This window comes from Lagopus muta, chromosome 18 (genome assembly GCF_023343835.1).
Source record: "Lagopus muta isolate bLagMut1 chromosome 18, bLagMut1 primary, whole genome shotgun sequence".
Classification (NCBI taxonomy): Eukaryota; Metazoa; Chordata; class Aves; order Galliformes; family Phasianidae; genus Lagopus; species Lagopus muta.
In genome coordinates this window covers 6083875-6107156 of record NC_064450.1, presented here as the reverse complement: position 1 = coordinate 6107156, position 23282 = coordinate 6083875, and the positions used below count along the sequence as shown (strand labels likewise).

General features: G+C 50.8%; 1 protein-coding gene across 1 annotated transcript in view; it reads right to left on the bottom strand.

Moving 5' to 3' along the window:
* SLC39A11 (solute carrier family 39 member 11) overlaps nucleotides 1–23282 on the bottom strand; it is a 59217-nt gene that overhangs the window by 20321 nt on the left and 15614 nt on the right. The window contains exons 5-6 of the mRNA XM_048965528.1: nucleotides 17767–17890; nucleotides 1599–1769 (exon numbers count right to left, since the gene is read on the bottom strand). Coding sequence (XP_048821485.1) covers nucleotides 1599–1769; nucleotides 17767–17890 — 295 coding nt within the window. The remainder of the gene's footprint in view (nucleotides 1–1598; nucleotides 1770–17766; nucleotides 17891–23282) is intronic.

Genomic DNA, 23282 nt, shown 5'->3' with positions numbered 1-23282 from the left:
ACACTGGCAGCATGGGGACGGCACTGGGATGATAAAACACAAGAGCTCTGGGGAAAACCAAACCCAGCAGCATCCTGCCGACTGTCCAGAGACCACGAGCCTGACTTCACTGCACTGAGCCCCAACTCATGGGCTGGACATAAAGCAGCAGCAAGCAACAGGCTGGATTCAGGGCCCCCACTGGCACAGCTCCCCAAATATTAAGCTTTAATATTGTGACCTTTAAGATGCAAAAGAACGTCTGAGCTCTCACAGCTGCCCAAAGGTGGCTTTGTGCTCTTGCTGAAGCAATGAAATGTTGGATCTGCGTCTCTACAGCAACCTGGGGCACGCAGTCATTAACTCAGTCCTGTGGGTGTTGCTTTGTTCGTTCCTCTACAAAACTTGATTTTTGCAGTGACAGTGAAAGGAATCCCCCACCAACACAGCCCGAGGCAGTGAGCTGCTCACACAACCCAGCTCCCCACTCCAGGCTCCCTGGCACTTCATTTGCAGAATGCAATCCAATTACCGCTCACTCCGAGCAAAAGCTTCCTCCTTTCTGTGTACACACGTGGCTAATTCAAAGCTCTCTGCTCCTCTCCTGCAAGTGCACAGCAGGGCTGGGAATTTGTAAAGAGACTGTGCACCCTGTGGGCTACAAACAGGAGCAGCCCTGGGACCAGTGCCTGCAGCTATAGGATGAGGTGGCTATTGCACTCATAGCAGCTGCATGGCCATAAACCCCGTGCTCACACCACAGCTCTCTAAAGGGCACTCACCATCCTCCCCATGCTTACTGTTCCAGTTATGCAGAAAAGCCATTTCTTAAACCCCTCGCCTTCATTCAGGCAACAGCCTGAGAGATAGAAAGGAAGCTAGGGATGGAGAAAGGGGAAGGAACAGATGGGAGGGAGCAGAAGAGGAAAGATGGGAGATGAAGTCAGGAAAACCACCTGATATTACTTTCAACATCACTAAGATCTGCAAAGCAGCTGAGTGCCTTCAGCTGTTAGCACTTTCTCTCATCTTGCATCATTTCTGGTACCCTCAAAGCCCAGCTCCTGGAACAATGCAGTCCAAGATTCTTGGCCCTGCGGTTTCCCATCTATTGGCACACTCCATCCCTTGAATAAGAAAGTCATCATTGTACTTGCTCCTGCAGAGAAGAATTGCTTTAAAATGCATCTCTTGTTGTACACAGACCAAAAAAAGGAATAACAAGAGACCAGAATCCCATTGTCTTTACAGGGCCGTCTTTCTCAATCTTCTCTCAGATTTACAATTTTTGCCCACGACAGGCTGGCAACAAAGTGAGGCTGCAGATGTTAAAGACACACCAGTGAGCCTGCAATTTCCCCTCCCTGTATGAGGTTTTGCTGCCAAAACCTTCCATCGGTTCAGCCCCATGCAAACAGCGCAATGCAGTGTGATAGATCCCACTAGGCAGGTGCCATCTGCAAGCAGCAGTGAAAAGGAGGAAGGGAGAAGAGAAGGCAGCCCCAGAAAATCCTCCTGGGCTGTGTCCAGCTCAGCATCAGCTATGGGAAGGGTACAGGGATGGACAGACAGAGGGATAGGCAGATTGATGGATAGCCGGGCAGACAGCTGGGCCTTACCTGGGATGTTGTGGATGGTTATAGCAAGGATCATCAGCAGGATCCGCCTCCAGCTGCTGCTGCTGGCTGTCAGGGCAGCATCCCTGGCCATGGGGAATGCTGGGGGGCTGTCAGGCAGGGGGGTCCCCGCACCTCTCCTCCGCTGGTAGGGCTCCCCGTTCTCAGCCTTATCTGAGGGGACAGAAAGACAGATGTGGGTCAGCAGCATGGGACAGGAGGTGGACACCTCCCACCTTTCCTCTCAGAAGGAGAATGTAGAGAGAAGGAAAAACACCCAGCAAGATTTGTTGCTGCCATCTGTTAATGTCTCTGGGGGTGCCGGGTTCCCGGAGCTCTGCTCCCAGCAGCACAATGACCACCAGCTCTATTCAAACCCCAGGGAGGGCTGTGAAGGGAGGAACAAGCACTGGGCAGTGCTGTAACAAAGCTTGTACAGAACGAGACCAGAATCAAAGCCTTCCAGCTGCTTTCGCTTGGCACTTAGCAGAAGTGATAAAACAAATGTCATCAGCATTTCTAAAATATAACTTCTGGGGTCTGAACAAAGCAGCTTCGCTTTGGCACCTCCTCTGCTTGTAAATACGTTTCTCCCATCTCCCTTCTGGCTCTTTTTCATGCACTATTACCTCCAGGATTGCAGGAGTAGGGAGGAAACAGCCCAAAGTGCAATAGAACTACACCTGTAACGAGTCTCACAGAGCACAGCAGCACGAGGGCAGTTTATGGGAATAAACAGAGCAGACACAGCTTCTGCAGAAACACAGAGGGCAATTTAGATTCGTGATTTGAACAGCAGAATGACTCTCATGTAAATTATCTGTGCCTTAGCAGAAGGAAAAGCAGCAGCATCCCCACCAGGGAGACAACCCGAGCATCATTCCCTACTCACATGTAGCAGCAGGGCTACAAAGGGGGGAAAACTGCTTGGCTGGGGAAAACTGGGGAATAAAGGAGTAACAGCAGCAGCTGACGGGCAGAGACACAGCACTGCAACACACAACAGCAGCCAGAGCTCCAACCAGGGCACAGGGCAGGGAACAAAACAACAGCAAAAGCTAAACAGGGCTGGAAGAGCCTCAAGAGCAAATTGGAGCAGTGCTAAGAGTGTAGCAGGGGGCGGCTTTCAGGGAATAGCTGCTGTGATCAGACGGGCTGCTCGCAAGGATGCTGCCAAGACAATTATATAGCAAATAATTATCTGTGCCACATGCATTACTTTGAGTCCTGCTCACAAAAACTCCTCTATATATTCTCCTCAATTTATCATTATTGAATTTCTTCATAAAGCTGCAGGGCAAAGACTCTGCCAAAAGTTTAATTACATACGTGCAGCCTGCTGCATTTTTCATATCCTCTGTAGCCAGCCCTTGAAAAAGATAAATGGCTTTGAGTATGGCTTAAACTGCTGCAAAACATAAAAGCCAACAGACTCCTTATCAGCACGTGAAACAGCTTTTTATTTTTTTATTATTTCTTAATGAAAACTGCTTGCATGAGCCGGAGCTCAGCTCTGCTGCACTTGCAAGCACACACAAACAGATGAATACACTACCTGCTATCTGCACCCAAAAAACCCTTCACGACTTGACTTCCTGAATTACTATCAAACCCTATGGAGGCAACAGAGCTCTTTACTTCAGAGCCCTCCCCATTCAGGGATGGCTTTGGCCAACAGCAGCCCCCAACTCTCTGTCCAAGGTCTTGTCCAGGTGCCCATATAACACAGGGCTGGGATTCATGTGCCTTCATCCCTTTGGGATGGGATGGGGTAACCCACAGCACTCAGTGCCTCCCCGCCTAGAGGTACTGGAATGAAAATCATTCACAGCACCAGCATGCTGCTCAATCTTTTCCCCATTGATTTCCTCATCAAATTCTTGCAACAAGACCATCTGCCCTGCTGGGAAGGGATTTTACTGCCAGCGTCCGGAGCGCTGCAGACAGGAGGAAATCACCGCACAGCACAGCACATCATGGGCCATGTGGAGGTTCTGCCCTCTGCCAAACTTGCATGAGATAAATTAGCAGCCTCAGTGTAACTAACTACTGATAAGCATTTGTCAGCTCCCATCCCCAACCTGTGGGAGAAGGGAAGAAGTGCTGAGCATGAAGAACAACACTTACAAAAATGTGACTAAATGCCATGCACAAGGCAATCAAAAAAGCTGTTCTGTGTCAGCTTGCACAGGGAATGCTCTCATTTCAGAAGCCTTTAAGATGGACACGCACCCACTCTGCCCAACACCGCACTGCGTTGGCACTCAGTCTTTTGCACAAAATGGAAACGTGCACTAAACGCTACAGCAGCTCTATTAAAAACATGAGAGATTAGCCAGTGTGCACTGACCCTTGTCTGAGGGTGGGGTGGGGAAGAGAGAACAACCTGCTAAGGAAAACCACGACACAAGGAGCTGCTGTCCCTCCTGAGGTGCAGAAAATAACAGCACGTCCAATTCTCTCCCCTAATGACCGAGATCAAATTGTATGGGAAACGCCTAAGATCCCCCAAGCCCCTTATAGAACACATGCTGAGGGCATGCAGCTGGTAACACACACCCAAGCACTGCCCCTTTCACCCTCCATAAGCCTGAGATGCTCCATTAACCTTAAGCACACATAACAAATGCTCCTGTTTGATCCCACACCATATGGGCTCCATCACCGCTACTCCTGTGAGGAGCTGGTTCAGTGCCTGCTCTGCTCAGGCAGCACAGCCCAGAGGGAGAGAGGGGAAAAATTCATCTAAGTGCTGAGCTACAGTGCTCCCAGAGCTGCCCATCAGGTGTCAGCAGCTCATTAGCAATTAGCAGAGACAGGCTGAGCTGAGAGCCTGGAAACCAAGCTGTGAAGGGTCTGGAGTCTTATGGGAAGGGGATGGTTCATTCTAGAGAATTGGAAGCTCAGGGGAGAGCTGCTCTCTTTCCACAACTCCCTGAAGTTGCTCCGTTTAATAGAAATAGGATGAGAGGTGATGGCCTCACATTGCTCCAGGGGAGGTTCAGGTTGGAGATAAGGAAACATTTGTTCTCAGAAAAAGCAGTGATGCACTGGCACAGCTGCCTAGGGAGGTGAGGGTATCACCATCCCAGGTTCCAGAACCATGGGGATGTGGTCAGTGGGCATAGCAGGGCTGGACTTGGAGAACTTAGAGATCTTCTCCAGTCTTAATGGTTCTATGACTATAATATCTCAGTGCATCAAATTGGGATGGAACTGAACTCATCTCGTGCAATGCAAAGCACAGCAGCAGGAGCAGCTCTACGGGACCTGCAGACCCCACAGCAGGACGGAATCTCACACTGCAGCCCAGCAGCACCCAGCACAGCCCTGCCCTTGCTCCCTGCCTCCCATCCATCTTCCTTCACTCTCCGACCATAAGGAAACCCCAGAAGAGAAAGTGCTTCAAAATTAACAGCCACAGCTCCCGGGGAAGCCAAGCCAGACAAGCTCTCACAGCAGCACATTCAGCCTTTCCAGGACAACACCAATCTTTCTTCATATCTTTTTCCTGCTATTGTTTTAAGGCTCTGCTCAGGTGCTGACAGCCTCTGACTGTGCAGCCATCGATCTGACAGGCACAGACACTCCATGGAATGGGTCAGGGGACCCCTTGGCTAAAGCCATTCCCTCATTATATTCTGCAGGAATTTCAGGGAGCAGAGCAGCAGCAGCAGATGGGTGCTGGCGAGCACCTGCTCCCCTTCACATGCTGCTCTTTAACAGATTTTAATTACTGTGAGTAATTAAGCACAGCACCTGTGATGGGAGAGGCACTGCAGGGCCCCAAGCTGGGTCTGCTCTGCTCAGAGCCCACAGTGAGATCAGAGGGAATGGAAATGAAAGACAGCCTTTTCCCTTCCCTGTTTCAAGGAACAAGTCCCCAAGTGCAAGAGAAGCACAGCTGACAGAAAGTCTGCTCATGCAACAAAGCTGCTGAACGGGGAGCTCCGTGGAGTTGCCCAGCTATGGCCAAAGAATGGTGCTTTTAAAACACGTTGCTTATTCAGCACCAGCAAAAGCAGCAGTGAAGAGCTCAGGGATCAAACCCACAGACCAGCAGAGATGAGCGCCAGGGGACACCTGTGACACCATTTACACGCTGTGTGACCACAGTCCCAGCCCGCTGGCACAAGCTCAGCACTCTGCTCCCCCCCCCCCCCACCAAGGAACAAATTTATTTCCAACATTTCTGGCAGATAAAAGAGGTCTCTGCATCTGCTGGGGCTTTCAGTAAAGAAGATAAATAGAGAGTGTCATGACTCACTGTCTATTAGGCGCCTTCATTTATCCAAGCGTGCACAGGAGCTCTCATAAAAGGTTGTTTAATTCAGCATGACTGACTACCACTGGCTCTCAGACACACGGTTATTGCTGGGATCCGTCTGAAGTTTGGAGTCAGGAGGAGGCAGCAGCCATCCCCTGCTCCAGAGAGCATCACACAATGAGCAAAGGGGTTCCTGCAGCCCAGCTCCCAACACAGCACTGCACAGAACAACACAGCCTGCAATCAGCCCAGTATTAATGGCCAAAAAGGGAAAGGAGCTGGGAGACTCCTGGAGCCAAGGCTGCCCTCCCTGCCCCACACCTTCCCCACCCTGGGCAATCCCAGCAAGGGGGGACACATGCAGCTCCAGAGCAGCTCTCCCCAGCTTCACAAGTGCTACCTCCATCCACACAGCCCTGATGCTAACACAAGAACTTCTCCTCCCTCCCTGTAATCCATCATCAAAAATGGGTGAAATTCAATGAAATCACTGCTCCAGCCCTCAGCACCTTCCTTTACCTACAGCAGCTGAGAAATCACACACAGCAGGCACACAACACATGGGCCTTACTGTTGCTTTCCCTTTATCTTCCCATATTTTCTGTGATCTCTCTCCTGCTGCAGGTGATGCTCTGAGCTGCCAGCAATGTCCAGGCTGGGAAAGGCTCCAGGTGTCCCAGGGAGCTGCTGCTGTGCTCAGAGGTGCACTCCAGGATGGGAAAACGAGTGCATAACACAGCTGTTAATTCAGACAAAGAGGCACTTGAGAAAAGCAATGAAAACGAGAAGAAACAGCACAGCAAGCCAAGCCTCTGGAAATCTCCACAAGGTGCAACAAAGCAGCACCTTCCTTTTCCAGAGCTGCACCAATTCACTCCCATAACCCTCAAGCATCTGCTTGCAGCAAAGCCAATGCCTCGGGAGCTGCCTCCACATGTGGTGGTGGTGGCCCAGGACGGTCCCCAGAGCAGGGACCTGACTGAGGATGGGGCAGGGAGTGAACGCCTGGCATGGGAGCAGCCTGACCCCCACCCCAAAACCAGCAGTGCAAGGCACAGAGGAGACATTCCCAAGATCAGGACCTCACATGGCCGTGCCACAGAGCTGTGCTTGGGTGAAGGACTGAGCAGTGGCAGCAGAGGCACAGCCCCAACCCAGCACACAGCGGCACTGCTGTAACACTGAGGCCAAAGCATCCCTCACCCCTCAGGGTGACATAGGTGACATTGTGCCAAAGAGGAGGAGGATGGCTGCCCAAAGCTCACCTCCTGGTGTCTGCAGCATTCAAAGATTAATTTCTTGGGCAAGAGCAGCAACACAACGTTAAATGTAATCACATGCACCAGGTCGTTTTAAGCAAACTTATTCCTGCTAACTTCCAAGAGCTCTTCAAAGAGTTCCCAGTAGATGGAGTGTACTGCTGAATCATTTTATGCTGAAAATTTACACATCTGAGATAACTTAATTGCTTCATTTTGGAGCACTACGCTGCATTCAGATCTCTGATCCCTAGCAAGGAACAGCAGCTGATCTTAGCGACATGCATTGGATTCCTGAAGGGAACAACAGATAAATCTCTTTAGTTAATAATAAGGAAACTGAGCTCTTATTGGGATATAGGATGGGATCAGCAGGAGTGGTGCCACCCATGGGGCCACCACGGTGCTCCGGATGCTCAGAATCACATCCTCATGGCCATCATTGTGCCACAGAGCCCCTCAGCAGGGCTCCATCCATCTGCTCTTTGTGCAGACTTCTTGCAGCACTCCCAGGACGCCAGCCTAAAACCAGCCCAGAGGAGCAGCTCTATTCTTCTCCATTATTTCCATAATTTCAGCCTCACATGCCTTCATTCAAAGTCCTTTTAGTCTTCTTGTTTTTATCCCAGAAGGACATCGCCGCTTCAGCTACAGAAGTTCCCTTTGCAAATTAATTCAATTTGTTGGAAAATAGGAATCGATGAATAAATGCATGAGGGACCAGAGGTCCAAACAACCACAGAAACTGCACCGCAGGGCCGTGCCCAGCACAGCCCATTGACATTCCACATTGCACAGAGGATGACAGAGCAGTGCCAGCACCCATCCACAGCCATCAGCTGCCCTGCTCCAAGCACAGCACTCACCAACTCCTGCCCAAGCATCCATTGCTATCAGAACATTACCAGTCTGGTTGGACGCCTCGCCACGCTCTCACAAAGCTCCTAGAAAACAAAGTGCAGCTTGAAAAAAAATCATTCTACAAATTGCATTCCTTGCAGCAGAGCAGGAGCAGCACCAAAAAAAGAGAATGGGGCACAGGGACAGCTAGAAAGGGCTGAAAGAGCCTAGAAAGTATTGTACTGATTCGTTTACAATCCAGGAATGGCTCACAGATGCTGTCAGCACCTGCATTCCAATTGCAGGGCACAGCCACACTGCAGCACGCAGGCAGATCCCCTCGCTAACAAAGAAGAGCCGCCCGGAGGAGCAGCAAAATAAATAAAGCAGCATTTCGACCTGAGGAATTGTAGATTCAGTGCAATTGCACTGCTCGAAGGCAGCTTGCACCATCTGCTGCCACAGACCCGGTGCAGCCCTGCAGACACCCTGTGGGATGCAGCACGTGTGGGGTGGGAGCAGCAAAATGGGGGGTGAGGAGCGTGCTGCAAGCGTGCAGACAGATGGAAGCGAGCGTGCACAGCACCGGGACTCACAGGGAAATAGGGCTCCAAAAATAGAGCCTGGAGTTGAGCATGGGAGAAAATGTGATGAGAAACCACCTCATCTTAAAAAAGGAAAAATAACCATCATCATCACGTGGTTTTTTTCAGCTGTAGATAAGAACATCTAGATTTTTTTTTGGACAAAAGCTGAGACGACACAGCAGAGGGGGGACACATCCTGCACCTCCCCAGCAGCACTGCACAGATTGCCATCAGCTCCATGTGCTGGGGTTGCTCCTGCCCCATAGCCTCCTGAAAAATATAAGACACATAGACATATACACATAAATATAAGAGAAAAAGCCCTGTTTGCCCTCTGCTTATACACTGCAGCTGCTTTGCATGATGAAGATGAAGTCAAGGTGCAGCCTCCAAAGGCAGAGGCTGAGCACAAGGCTGGTGCCTGGGCAGGAGGTCACCTGGGTCCCCAGCACTATCCAAATGGCCCTCAGGTGGGTCACTGGGTGCCAGCAAGGTTGGAGCAGGGCTACACAGGGGAAGCTCTGCTGGCAGGGCTCCCTTGGCACAGCACCAGCGGGAGCTCACTCTGCAGACACCAGGAAATCCAAATGAAATGAAGCCACTGATAAGTCCCCCCATGGCACCAAGGACAGTCATACATTCAGCCTTAGGCATGCAATGTAAAATCCAGAGCTGTCACAGCACAGCCATCATTGGGGACTTCTCCAAAAATATTATTCAAGCACTCGAATCCTTCAAAAGTACTCAGAGGACGTCTCTAAACAGCACAGCCCAAGCAGCTGGGGAAGCTCCTGGTGATGGCATCCCTGCACCCAGGGCTGTTGGCAGCACAGTAGGGGCACTAAACCTTCCCTGTGCCTGGAGAGTTGGGGGGAAGCAGCCCTGTTTCACACCACAGAGGCTTTTTTTGGAAGCAACACTTCTGCTTGCACTTCAGTTGTTAAACCTCCATCTAATATATTCATGCAATTCTTGCATACCTTATGTAGCAATTAATATTTAAGAAGCAAGTGCATGAAAATAGATACAGACAGGTTAAAAATTAAGTTCCTTTGCAGGCTCTGCAAGCTTTTTTTTTTTTTTTCCTCCAGGGCTACAAGCTGAAGGCAAAGCACCATGTTGTGTGCTTGTGATCTGCACACACCAGGTGTTACATCAGCAGTACAAAATCCCAGCACCTCTCCCAGATCCCATTGCCTGCACAGCTCCACCATCACCCCTTGCTTTTTTAAGAGCTCCTTTTGAGGCTGCCTACCAACCCGAAGCCCTGAGCCCAGCAGAGCTCTGGTCCCACCAGTTCCAGGAGCAATAGTGCTGTGAGTGCAGCATTTGTCAGTGCCAATGATGCTCAGAGCTGGGGAAGCTTCCTGAGGGGGAGGAAAGAAAGCATGGATTCTAGTGCAGAGGCATGTTCATCATCCTGTGCCATATACCACAGAGCAGACTGCATGGAGAGGGCCAGGGCAGCAACCACCGGCCCAGGCCATCGTGGAAACGTGCTGGAATTGAAATCAGATGGGAAAGAATCAGTGCCACAGATCACAGGAGGACTCCCACCAATAGGAAAAAACAATCAGCTGCTCTCAGAAGGAATACAGCTTCCTGAGCCTCTCGGCCCTCCCTGCACCCAGAGGATCACTGCAGCACTTGGGAGGTTTGCGCTTGCTCAGAGTTGGCACAAAGCAAAGCAGAGGCAGGAGAGCCCCAGCAATGATCAGAAATCCCAAAGCAGCACAGGGCTGTGTAAGCAGAGCCCTCCATGGTCACACCTAAAGTGAGCAGGGCACTGCACCTGTGTGGCAACAGACACTATATATATAAACATTATACACACACACATACATATATATGGGGCAGGACACCATTCACCTTGCTGCAGCTCAGGATTGCCCAAATTCCCAGCCCATCATTCCCCAGCCCCACAGCACGCCTCACTCACTTGAAGTCACATCAACCCTGCCTGCTTTCATACACTGTTATACTTACTGTTTGTTTAGTTTCAATGTGGGGGAACAACCCATTTCCCCATGCAATTCATTCCCTTTCCTTTATGCCCTTCATGCTCCACGTCCTGTAAGCATCCCTGGCTGCTATCACTGCTGTCATACCTGATGACTGCAAGAGGTCCCAATGATCATTTCGCTCCCCCAAAGCATCCTTAGGGCAAATCACATTTATGCCTGTCCCCGTTCAACTGAAGAGCCACATCAAGAAAATAAATGAATTATTGCATTTATTGAATGAAGTCAAAAGAAGAGGAAAAAAAAAAACAACAACAAAGCAACATCCATTTCAAAAGCAATAACACTGATTGCCAGTTCAGCTCAATTTAATAAACCTTGATATATTTAAGAGTTTCTTGAAGGCAGCGGCAGTGGAATGGTTCCCTGTGCTATCCCACTATCCCCTTGCAGTCTGTAACGGGATGAGGATGGATCCCAGCCCTCTGCACAGCTTCCAAAGCGCAATGCAGCCCTGGAGAAGTCCCCAAGGGATGCTCCAGTGGATGCTCCTGTAGGACCGAGGATAGAAGAGGAGCCCACCTCTCATGGCTCTCCCACTCTGTACGATCCTGCATCACTGTACAGCGCCAACAGAGCTGCCCCAACCAACTGAGGGTGGAACCAAGGCTGCATAACTTATTTGATAAAGAGGCCGAGTTAAAAACTGAGCGAGAAAGGTAACAGATTGCCGGGCGTAGCCAGGAAATTAAAGCTCCTTGCTAATATTGCACAGAGTTAACGAGACTCAATTTGGGAAATGACTTCTCTGATTAAGGGCCATAAGCACTGCAGAAAGCATCTCGGCAGCCTCCAAGCCTGCTGATAGCACTGATTTCAGAGCGTGTCCTGACAGCACATCACTCAGCAAACCTCAATAAGCCCCACGGATGAACAGATTGTGCTTACACAAAGCAAGCACGGAGCAGAGCAAAGGGCTCTGCAGGTGGGTGTGAAGGCTGCAGCACCTGGGAGCCCACCCAGCCCACCTGGCTTGCTAGGTTTGCTTTAGAGTAAAGGGACAGCCACACACAGCAAACAGGAGAGCAGAAAGCCACGTCCTGTGCTGTTAAATCTGTGCCTGTGTTGACACAACAGGTAAGAGGCTCACAGGAAAAGCCACTTCAAAGACAACAAACAGCCTCTCCATTCTCAGGTGCATCTGTCCCCTCCCTGCCCACACACACAGCACAGGGTGCACGAGGCATCACTGCACCATCCATGGGATTCCAAAGCCCAAAGACTAGCAAGGTTGGTAGGGCTGGACCCCCCTACCAGGGGGGTTGGAACAAGATGAGCTCTAAAGGTCCCTTCCCAACCCAAACCATTCTGCAATTTAAAGGTAATTCTGTGCCATCCTCCTCCACCTGCACCACATCCCTGGAACATTCAAGGAGAACAAAATGTCACCATTCTCTGAGGGCTGATGGAAACGAGCCTGCATTTCCAAAAAGGGAATGGAAGCAATGGAAATGACGCATCTCCAAGAGCTGAACAGACGAAGATGGAGAAGCCAGAAGCAAAGCTGAGCCCTTCTGGCCACGTTCCATTTGGGAGAACACTGAAGGAACGAAGGATGCGTTACCAAGAAGCTATGGAAGGCAGAGCCAGTGGGGAGCAGTGCCAGGAGTGCAAGGCATGAACAAACGTCCCCCCCCAAGGGCTGGGCAGCAGGCAGCTCTTCTCAGTCCTACAGGAGCATCCACTGGAGCATCCCTTGGGGACTTCTCCAGGGCTGCATTGAGCTTTGGAAGCTGTGCAGAGGGCTGGGATCCATCCTCATCCCGTTACAGACTGCAAGGGGATAGTGGGATAGCACAGGGGAACCATTCCACTGCAGCTGCCTTCAAGAAACGACTCTTAAGTCTGAGTAGCACAGGGCTGTAGGGAGCAGCAGCCACCAGCTGGGGCACAGACACAAGGACTCTGCCCCACAGCACAGCACAGCTGCCCCTAGAGGTCGCAGGCTGATGTTTACTCGGGGATTGGGCTGAATGTGGCTGGAAACTCGACAGATTCACACCAGGAGTTATTGACTGCAGACCTGGAGGAGCGCAGGGAGACAGAACTGAGCCCACAGAAACATTCCCCAACACTTTTCACCTGCCAAGGTGCACTGACACACAAAGAGATGCTCACACTGCGCCAAGGGTGAAGGAGGACAAACCACCCTTCCACATCTAGACTCAGAACTGCAGGTTCTGATCAGAACAGGGGCATGAGGCCCCATCTGAAGGCAGCTTTTTATCAGTTGCTGAGGGATTGCATGTTCTGATTTTTTATGTTTACTTTTTGAAGCTCTGTGTATATAAATTCACACTTAGTCATGGCCATAAAACCCACCGCCAGCACCCAGCTTGACAGGGACGGTCAATAACCATTTGAAATGCTCAAGAAAGGGGCATTAGAATGTTTTTAAATCAATACAGCCATAGCCAGAGGCGTTCATCATCAAGCTGGCTATTAAAATTCAAAATGAATTGATGCCTTTGGAGTGCAGCAGCTCTCCAGGCCAAGCATGGCATGAGCGTGTCAGCGCTGTTACAAATGCAGCGGGACCAACAAAAAGCAGTGAGCATCCCGTTCTGCAGGAGGATCTGCGTGTTGCATACGTTGTAATGGTTTAATGAACCTTCCTGACACACACACGGGGCTCTGGCTGGATATTGCTGCCATGAATCACTGCGGGTCGCGTGGCTGCTGAGGCACCGTGCAGCATCACTGCTCACAGCTCTGCTGCTGCCTGGGGAGTGAAGAGGGGGGTACAGCCCTGCAATGGGCACAGGTCACTGCCATGGAGGAGTTTTCCCCCTTGGCAGCTGGACCAGGGAGCAGAGGGTCCTTAGGGCCCTCAGAGACCCATTTTATTCTTGTATCCACCAAATTCTTGCTCGAATGCTGTACCCAAAAGCCATGCAGAGCTTACAAACCTCAGATTTTCAAAACACTTCTTTACATCCCAAAGAGAACGCAGCCTTCCACACTGCTATAGAGAGCAGCCCTAAAGACACTGCTGCACAGAATCACTGAGGTTGGAAAAGACCTCCAAGTTCCCAAGTCCAACCCCAATCATCCCACCGTGCCCATAACCACATCCCTCAGTGCCATATTCCCATGGTTCTGGAACACCTCCAGGGATGGTAACATTCCCACCCCCCTGGGCAGCTGTGCCAGTGCCCGACCACCCTTTAGGAGAAGAAACACCTACATACACCTATAAACGTTCCTAATATCAAACCTAACACCCCACCCCCCAGCATAACATAAAACCATTCCCTCTCACCCCATCTGTTACCTGGGAGCAGGTGCTGACCTTCACCCCACCACAACCTCCAGGCAGGGAGCTGTGAAGAGAGATAAGCTCTCCCCTGAGCCTCCTCCAGAACCAACCATCCCATTCCCTCAGCTGCACTCTGTAAAACCTGTCCTCCAGTTGCTCTGCCCCAGGCTGGCAGGGACACACTGTGACCAAAGCGCAGGACCTGGCACTTGGTCTCATACCACCGGCCTCAGACCATTGATCCAGCCTACATCCTTCCACAGGGCTTTTCTACCCTCAGGCTGACCAACATTTCCTCCCAGCTTGGTGCCAAATATACTGAGGGTGCACTCGATCCCCTCAACCCAGATCATCAATGAAGATATTAAGATACCAAACAGGGCCAGCTCCTTCTCTGTCTTAGGAACACCAAGACAGGAGGAACCCCATTAGCTCCAGTCATCCCAGTGAGCACAGCACACACCAGCCCCAAACCCATGAGAAATGGGGCCAGGAGGGGATTTTCCAGCTGCAGGGACACAGCCAGGTGACAGAGGTGAGCAATAACGTATGTTGTGCCTGGTGTACAAAGCCCACGCTCCACCCTCTGCCCTCTCTTTTTAATCACTCTCTAAGGGGTTTGGGGCCTTCTTTCATCTCTGCAGCTCCTTTCCTTCCTTTCATCAGAGGTTTATTACATCATTAGAGGATTTTAACTGCCCGCGTGCTGATGAAAGCTGTGCTGCATGAATGAGGTCTGCTTCCTCTCTGCACAGTCCACGGCAGCAACTGTGATACACAATAATTGCCTTTGAAGGGGGAAAAAAAAAAAAAAAAGAAGCAGAAAGGGACAGAATGACCCTCAGAAGAAAAAAAGCAAAGAATTAGAGAGGCTCTGATGAGTCTCAGGCAGCTCCGGGGCTGGTGCTGGCAGTGCAGCTGGTTTGCTGCAGCAGCTCAAATTTAAGAGGGAAAAAAAAAAAAAATACAATTTTCATCTAACAAGATTTGTCTACAATGTCCCCAAGTCCCGTGGCTCATATAAGTAACACATTTAATGAAATTTCATTTCGTAAACATGCTATTTCACACACCAGTACTTTCCCCCAGCTGCTCTTCCCCTGTGGATTCGCTCACTGAACTGTGCAAGAACGCCATGGTGCCGTTTCATAGAATGGCCTGAGTTGAAAAGGACCACAGTGATCATCTAGTTTGAACCCCCTGCTGTGTGCAGGGTCACCAACCAGCAGCCCAGGCTGCCCAGAGCCACATCCAGCCTGGCTTTGAATGCCTGCAGGGATGGGGCATCCACAGCCTCCTTGGGCAACCTGTTCCAGTGCATCACCACCTCTGTGAGGAAAACTTCCTCCTCGTATCTAACCTAAACCTCCCCTCTCTCAGTTTAACACCATTCCCCCTTGTCCTATCATTACCCCTTCTGAAAGCCAGCAGAGCCACTACCATAAAGCCCAGTGCCCCTTCATAGGGATGACTCCACGTTGGCAGCACCCTGTTGGATGCACACATTGGCAACATCCAGGCATTTCCTTGGACACAGAACTTTCGCTATGATACAGCAATGGGAACTCAGAGCAGGAATGAAGGAGGCTGCTTGTGAACATCATCACCCACCATCAGATGAATGGCTCTGCACCAGGACATGGGGAAGGATCAGCACGCCTTGCTGCTCCATCGCCACAGCTTGCAGGGGTGTGAGTCACAGCTCGGGTTGCAGGATGCCATGCCCTATGTAAATCCTTTCTGAGAACTGCCCAAGAACACCGTGCACGTAGCTGTGATGCAAAGGGTCAAACCCGGACTTCCCAACCTGCAGGAAGCACAGCCCACAGTGATCTGCTGGAAGTATTCCTGTGCTTTGGAAGCACGAGGACCCATGGAGCTGGGGTAGCCATGGGGAGGGGGCAGCACTCTGAAGGGCTTTGTGCAAAGCAAAGCCAAAGAAACCTGCTTGTTCTTATCACAACCCGATCCCAGGGAGGGAGAGAAACAGCTTACCACCATTTCTCACCCTGAGAAAGCAAAGACAAGGCTGGATTTGTAGTAATTGAAGCCCAGAGGTTATCTCACTCATCAAACACTGAGTCTAGACACATATTTCTCTGCAATTCACACAAATCTGCCTATACTCCATTTCACATCGACATGCAGGTACTCATGTCCCACTTCATGCATGCAGGAGGAGCCCCCTACCAACTCCCATCAAATCTCATTTGGAACCACATCAACACCTCCTACACCTCCAGGGCAGCCCCCATCCTAGGGACCCATTGAGCAGTCAGCAGCTGCATGGGGAGGAATTAAGGCCAAGGGGTTCCCAGCCCCAAATCCACAGAGCCCAGCCTGGTGGGTCCATGCACCTCCACATCCTACAGCCAGTAAAGACAACTGAGAACAACACAGCGGTGCGCTTTGGGATTTTGCTGTTGTTGTTTTCACAGCTTTAGCGATTTTCAAGCACGTAAATACAAAGTAAGGGTCAATGATTCAACAGCGATTAAGGCTGAAATGTTGCAGCTCGTACCCATTAGACTTCAAAAATACCCATTATGTTTCCAAAGTGTTCCCAGGAGCCCAGCCAAGCAGTACTTGGGGGAGAGCTGCCTCCTCAGAAGGCTCCACGTACCTCGTGAGCACACCGAGCAGGCAAAAGCAGCAGCAAGAAACAAACAGAAGAATTAATGCATTGTAGATTCTTAATGCTGTTCCCACAGAGAGAGAAAAAAAAACCTTGGAGCCCGATGAAAATTTTCAATTCTCAAAACTGTTTGCACTGTTTGTAACTATGAAAGAAGACAAAAACATCAAACTGTAGTGGTTTAGGTTTGTGACGATTGCTGGGCTGCCTGCTTTCTCCTCTGTCCCTGGGATGGAGTTTCCACCCCACTGAACATCAAACCCCCACAGCAGCCCCACAGAGGGGATGCTGGAGCAGCCCTCAGGCTGTTCTGGGAGCCCCCCAGCACACTGTGCCCAGCTCAGGGCTTCCCTCCCTCCCTCCCTCTGGGGAAATGCAAGCTGGCATTTCAAATCCTGACGAATGCACAGATTTGAAACGTTTTATGAAACATGCAATTAAGCAATGCTGTTAAATAACAGAGCCTGGTGTACGAGGATAGTGCTATTCTTTGCAAAAAGGATCGTTTCTTCATCTCAGCCCGCATCCAATTACTGACAGCTAAAACAGCATTTCACCCCATTGCCAACCAAGATAAAGCAGAAGGGCGATGAGATTAATTCCCTAAATTATGTTTTCTTTGCCTAGACAAAGGCTGAAGTGCAGCAGAACAGCAAGCTGTGCCGCACAGAGGGTTTACATAGGGCATGGCACCCCCTCCCCCCCACATACCACGGCCATTGGAAACCTGGCGAGCTTCCACCACTCCGAACTGGGAGTTCCTTCTTTAAAAGCTCTCCAAAGGGAAAGAGCTGCCAAAGAGACACTTCACTCCTCGCTTTGGCAGCTGAAATCCTATTAGCCTCCAAAATGAGGACTGACAGCACGACCGGAGGCTCTCATCTGTTATTAGGGAGGGCACCGAGGGTCAGCGGAGCAGGAACCTCCGTATGGCACTGAGCAGCAAGGGCAGGGCAGTGCTGGCTGTGCCCACGCTCACAGTAAACTTATCTCAGGCTGAGCTGATGATTTCATTTCCCTGGTGAATTAGATATCTAGTTATCAATAATTCATAGCCACAGGCAGATGTGCAAGTGGTTTTGAGAAGTGAAGTAGAAACAGAAATAATGATTCTTGGAATGAAAGCCAGCGCAGAGACAGAACCAGAAGGGGAAGAGGAGGTGCACTTCGCACGCATGTGTCAAAACCAAGCCAATGTCATTCACATACGTTACAGCCTGGGTGCCAGCTTAAGAGGGGCATTCCCAAACGCTCTGCAGGTGGTATATGACAGGATGCTTGCCTGGATGGTGCCCAGCTCTACCTATCCGGATGGACAGCTCGCTCTCGTGGTCTGGCCAGCAGGCAGGATCCTGCTCACACTTCTCTTTCGCCGCTCGCGGGTCGCAGCTCATGGCAAACACAGTGGAGGGGGGTCCGCTGAAACCCTGCAATGCAAGAGGCAAATTTAGGCTTTTCCCACATCTTCCCATCTGCTTTCTCTCAGTCCTGTCCCCAGGGACTGCTCCAGCATCTGCATGGCTGGGAATGCCTGGGAGACAACAAGCTCCTACGTGCCCAGGGGTTGGTGACCCAGTCCTGCTGACCCCAATAATGGGTTGGCACTGAGGTCTCATTTCTTCAGGCTGTGTTGGGTTTGCAAGGGAAACAGTATGTTCCAAAATGAACCAGTTTCCTCGGCCTTTAAGTGAGATGTCACATTCACAACCACCCAGTGTTATTTCCAGAGCCAGAAGGCCCTGTGAGACTCCAGACTCAGCTGGAGTATGTCCCTACAGCACTTGTAATCTCCAGAAAACAGCATGAGATGGCCAAAACCAACACATCCAGCTACGTGCAAAGTCTGCAGAGAGCAGAGCATACAGCGAGAGGGACCCTGAGCCCTGCCAACCCAGGCAAGGCTCACACAAACCTGCTGTGACTGGGGACTGCCAGAGCATCAGCTAAAAGAATCCTAACAGCCTTGTTTGTGCTCTGGGACACGTGGCACCGAGCTCTGCCCCAGGCTGCTCAATCCCCCTGGAGCCCCATGGTTCCCAGCCAGAAGCAATGGCACGCACAGGGATGGATGTCACCAGGCAGGAGCACGGGCTGAGCTCTGTGCTGGTGGCAGCAGAAGGAAGGGACGTGCACCCAACAGCCCCCAGCAGTAATGGGAGCCCCGCTGGGTAAGGTCGTGTTAAACAAAAGTAAAGGTTAAAGATGAATAACTCAGTCGTCTCTTCTCCCAGCATTTGCATAATACTGTCTGACCTGGGCTTTTAATACTAATCACACACTCGCTGCCGGCCTTCTCTTGCAGTTTAATCAGGGTGCACTCACCTCCTCTAACCCAGCACCTGGAAGCAGCATTGTTGTAGGAGGGGCTGCTGCTCTGCTTGAGCAGGAACAATTTCTTCCCCCAAAAAGCAGCAGGGCACTGGCACAACTGCCAGGGAGTGGGGGGTTTCCGTCCCTGGAGGTGTTCAGAACTGTGGGGATGTGGTACTGAGGGGCAGCTGGGCTCGGGGATCTTGACCTTCAGCACGCTCTCCCTGCCCATGCACAGAGCTACCAAACCATCCAAACAACTGCAGCTCAAGTTAAAGAGGTCCCAGCAGCACAGTTCTCCCGAGGTCAGGCCGCTTGCCTCCACATTTGCAGTCCTGCAGAGCAGCATCCCACAGCTATTTGCTGCACAGCCAATGATTATCAACACGGTACCAGCAGCTCTGCTTCCGTGCAAGGAAACGCAAAACTTGAAGGTATTTCAAGATGCTTATTGTAAGGTCAGGTCACCTCCCTGCTGGCTGCACAAACACACAACTCTATCAATTGGAAAAAATATGAGTGACCTTCAGGAAAGCACACGGTTCTTCCAACTGCGATCGCTCTGAGTCATTTCAGTCCGATCCCTGCATGAGTCCCTTAATTGGAACGTGTCAATGGGTTAAAAAAGCATTAGAAAGAGAAGAGGGAAGTCAACCCACATTAATTAGCTTGTGCCACTAATTAGCGTTAACTGAAATAACCACGGGGGCTGATTGCTTTCCAAAAGCCCAAATGCAAAGGGAGACAGGCACAGGAAGACCCGCGGAGCTGGGAGGAAGCTATTCTGGGCACAGGAATCCCCGCGGCCCTCGCTTCTCTTTGCAGAGCTGCAGCAGAAAAGTCGGTAGGATTTCATGGCCGATTGTGTTCAAAGGAAATACAGCCTTACAGGCAGCAGAGAACAGTCAATTTCCACATGTATACACAATGAAAAGTCAAGGAGGTGCCCAAGAGCATGGAAGCAGCGCCAGCAGCTCATGCCCTGCAACAGGGAAATCCCATTTGGGGTGTGAAACCCTCACCTGCAGCAGCCATAGTGTGGGGAAGGAGCAGACCGGCAGCAGCACCCAGTCCAGCTCCCCAAAGCAACCTATGCTGCAGATGGACACAATAGCCCCCTGGCCCTGCTGCATGGGATAGGCTTTTCTTCTTCCCCATGTCCTTGCAAGGCAAAGGGATCAGCACAGAGCTGTATGGTGGCTGAAGGAGAGCTCTCACCACACAGCAGGGTCAAGTCCTGGAGCACAGCATCCCAGATGCCCCCACATGATGCCAATCTGTCCTTCTGCACCAGCTGCCAGCAGAACCAAGTTTAACAGCAACACAACGGAGCAATGCCTTTAAGAAACAACCTGCTCCTTCCCCACGCAACCAATAAAGGAGAACAAATTAATGAAGGAATCAGGATGACAAAACACAACGCTACAGCTTGGCGGGGATCAGTCAGTACAGAACTTGAGGGTGCTGCCAACCCATTGCTGTGCTGGATGCCTCAGCAGCTCCACGGACACAAACTGCCATCCATCAGCCAATGGCAGAAAGCATTTCAAGGGGAAAAAGAAATGGGATGGATTTTATGATGCGATTTTAAAACTAAATAAACGTTTCTAACTTGTCCAGGAGCTAACACAGAGGAACAAATAAGAGAGGGTAATAAGGATGCCTTGATGGTGCCCAGAGGCACTCAGTTTGTGCTTATTAAAAGAGAGAAAGTGGCAACAGAAAGGCAAAGCACCAGGATAGATGGGCAGCAGTGGAGACAAAGAGCAGAGCTGTGAGGGACAGAGCAAGGCAGCCCCAAGCCCTGCACAGCCCCAGCTCCCAGCACGGCCACACAGTACTGTGTAAGGAGGAGAAAGCCAAATTTGTTTTCATATGCAAGCTGTGGGTCTTCAAGTGTTTCAGGTACATCTTGTTTTGCATTTTAATTTGCAGACCGCTAAGAACAGACCAGCAATAACAGGCAGGGCAACAGAAAAGCACTTCAAAGCCAATTCTTCGCAGGCTTGCTAATGAGAGCCAGGTCAGCTCTGCTAACTGCACTGTAAGACATGGAGGTGTCTCAGGATTTCTTGCACTCTCCCCCTAGAGGTCAGCTGGCTGAGGTTTCATAACGCCTGAACCAGAGCAGGCATGACCAGAGGCAGCAATCAGAGCCACCCACAGAGAGCTCCCAGCTGCACTGCCAGGAGAGCACAGACCATGCTAGAAAAGATGACGCACGGAAAAAATAAATGCATGGGATGCACAGCATGAGCTTGCGTGGTCCTGGTGGTTACACAAAGATCTTGGGGTCTACAAACCCAGTCCAAACCCTAATCCCAACAGGCAGCTCCCAGCTGGACCCTTGCTTCCCATCCCTGCAGAATCACAGGATTCTTAAGGTTGGAAAAGACCTTCGAGATGTCCAAGCCCAACCCCAATCCATCCTACTGTGCCCACTGACCACATCTCTCAGTGCCACATCCCCATGGTCATGAAACACCTCCAGGGATGGTGACCACACCACTCTCTGGGCAGCTGTACCAGTCCCTGACCGCTCTTTTGGGGATTAAATGTTTCCTAACATCCAACCTGAACATCCTCTGGTGCAACGTGAGGCCGTGATCTCTCCTCCTACTGAAGCCCCAGGGCTGAGCTCTATCCAGCAGTGGCTGGGGATCACCTTTCCCAGAGGCATCACAGCACGAGCCCTTTGGAGACCTATCAGCACCAACTCACAGGATCTGGATCTGAGCACAGCCACGTTTTCAGCTTCCAATAAAACAATCAATCCCATCATCATTCAGCCCCACCAGGACCATACCTCTACCCCACAGCTTTCCCAGGGCGCTCAGCCCACCACCCCCAGCCCTGCAGCCTGCACTACACTCACCCAAATGCACCCCAGGGCTGGGACAGCCACTGGGGGGAGGGGAAAGATGGGGGGGTCTGGGGCTTCCAGTGCCCACACTGAGCATCTTCCATCTGCCTCCTGCCACACTGCATCCTCCCACGTCCACACAGCCCGTAGCTATGGCAGCGGGAATGGGGAAGGGAAGGTTTGTCCCTGGATAGAAAAGAAATCAGCATTTGTTCATCAGGTTTTTGCTCCAACAGCATCTTGCAAGAAGACAACAGCAAACTAGAAGGTCTCTCCTGCTGCAATGAGACAGCAAAACTTCCCCCTAAGAACCGGGAGCAAGAGAGCTTAAGTGAATATTAAGGAAGCCCGGTATCAGTTTATCTGTAACTGATGTAATACTATTGCGAGTACATTTTATTCACTGCTAATTATCAGCTGCTTTGATAACTCATAATTCTTCCAAATTGCAAACAGCAGCTCTAATCATCGCTCCCCACTGACGAGCTGCAGGAATAAATCAATCCTCCTCCCACATCTCCCAGGGGATGAGGACAGTCCCAAGGGCTGATCCGGAGCATCCCGGGTGTCCCACAAAGGCAGACAAGATGGTAAAAGATATTTTTGGTCAAAGCCAAATATACTGGGTTTTTTTTTTCCTCATCTGAGTGCTCGGGACTTTGCCTTTCCAGGAGGGAGCACAAACACCACAGGAATGTTGCTGGCACCCCGTTCCCAAGCCCCCGAGGAAACCCAGGGGGTTTGTTACACAACGTGATGTTTTGTAAAGAGCAATATTTAACATGGCAGAGGGGAAGGAAGTTTTTGTAACCTCTGCCATTCCAAAAAAAAATAAAGGCACGCAAATGGAGCTTTGTTTTTTTTTTCCCTGCGATCCAGCTGAAAACAACTTGTTAAACAAACAAGAGCTCCTCGGCAAAAGGAGAAGACAAATTGATGTCACCAATCTCCTGCTCTGAGAACGCTTGGAGGAACTTTGAACCCAAGCAGCCCTTTGCTAAGCAATCATCTAAATCCACCTCTGGAAGGCACTGCTGCTGAGCCAGGACAGCAAGGTTAGGGGTGGCAACACCCAGAAGCACACACATGGAATGCAGCCATCCTGCTGTCCTCCAGCTGCAACAGGTTGGAAGAATTCCCCCAGGGATGGCTCAGCCCATTGCCATCACTTGGCACAGCAGCACTGAGCGGGTGCTGCGAGATGAGGTTTTAATTGCGAGCAATAAGCCTTTAAGCCACCAATGGGATTAACCAAAGCTTTTGCTCCTCATGCTTACTGAAGCCTAAAGGAGCAGCTCTGCATCCTGCCCCAGTCTTTGCTTCCTGCTCACTTTGCATATTCAGAACGTGGCAGTGTGTATTTTCGCAGGCTCTATCGCATGAGGCTTTTTGCAACAGTAAGAAAAAAAGCCAAGGGAACTTCAATTAACAGCTCATTTTCACACCGTGTAATTCTCAGGAATGATTTGCTATCAGTGCAGATTGAACTGATGGGGAAAAAGGGAAGAGCAGGCCCAGGAAGGGCTGGCAGAATGCTGCTCCTCAGCCACGGCCCCTTCCCCTGCAGCACTGCCCCTGAGCCAGCAGCATCAGAGCATCATCCCAAGACAGAGCCTGCAGCAAACTCACTCCCCAGCTCAAGGTTC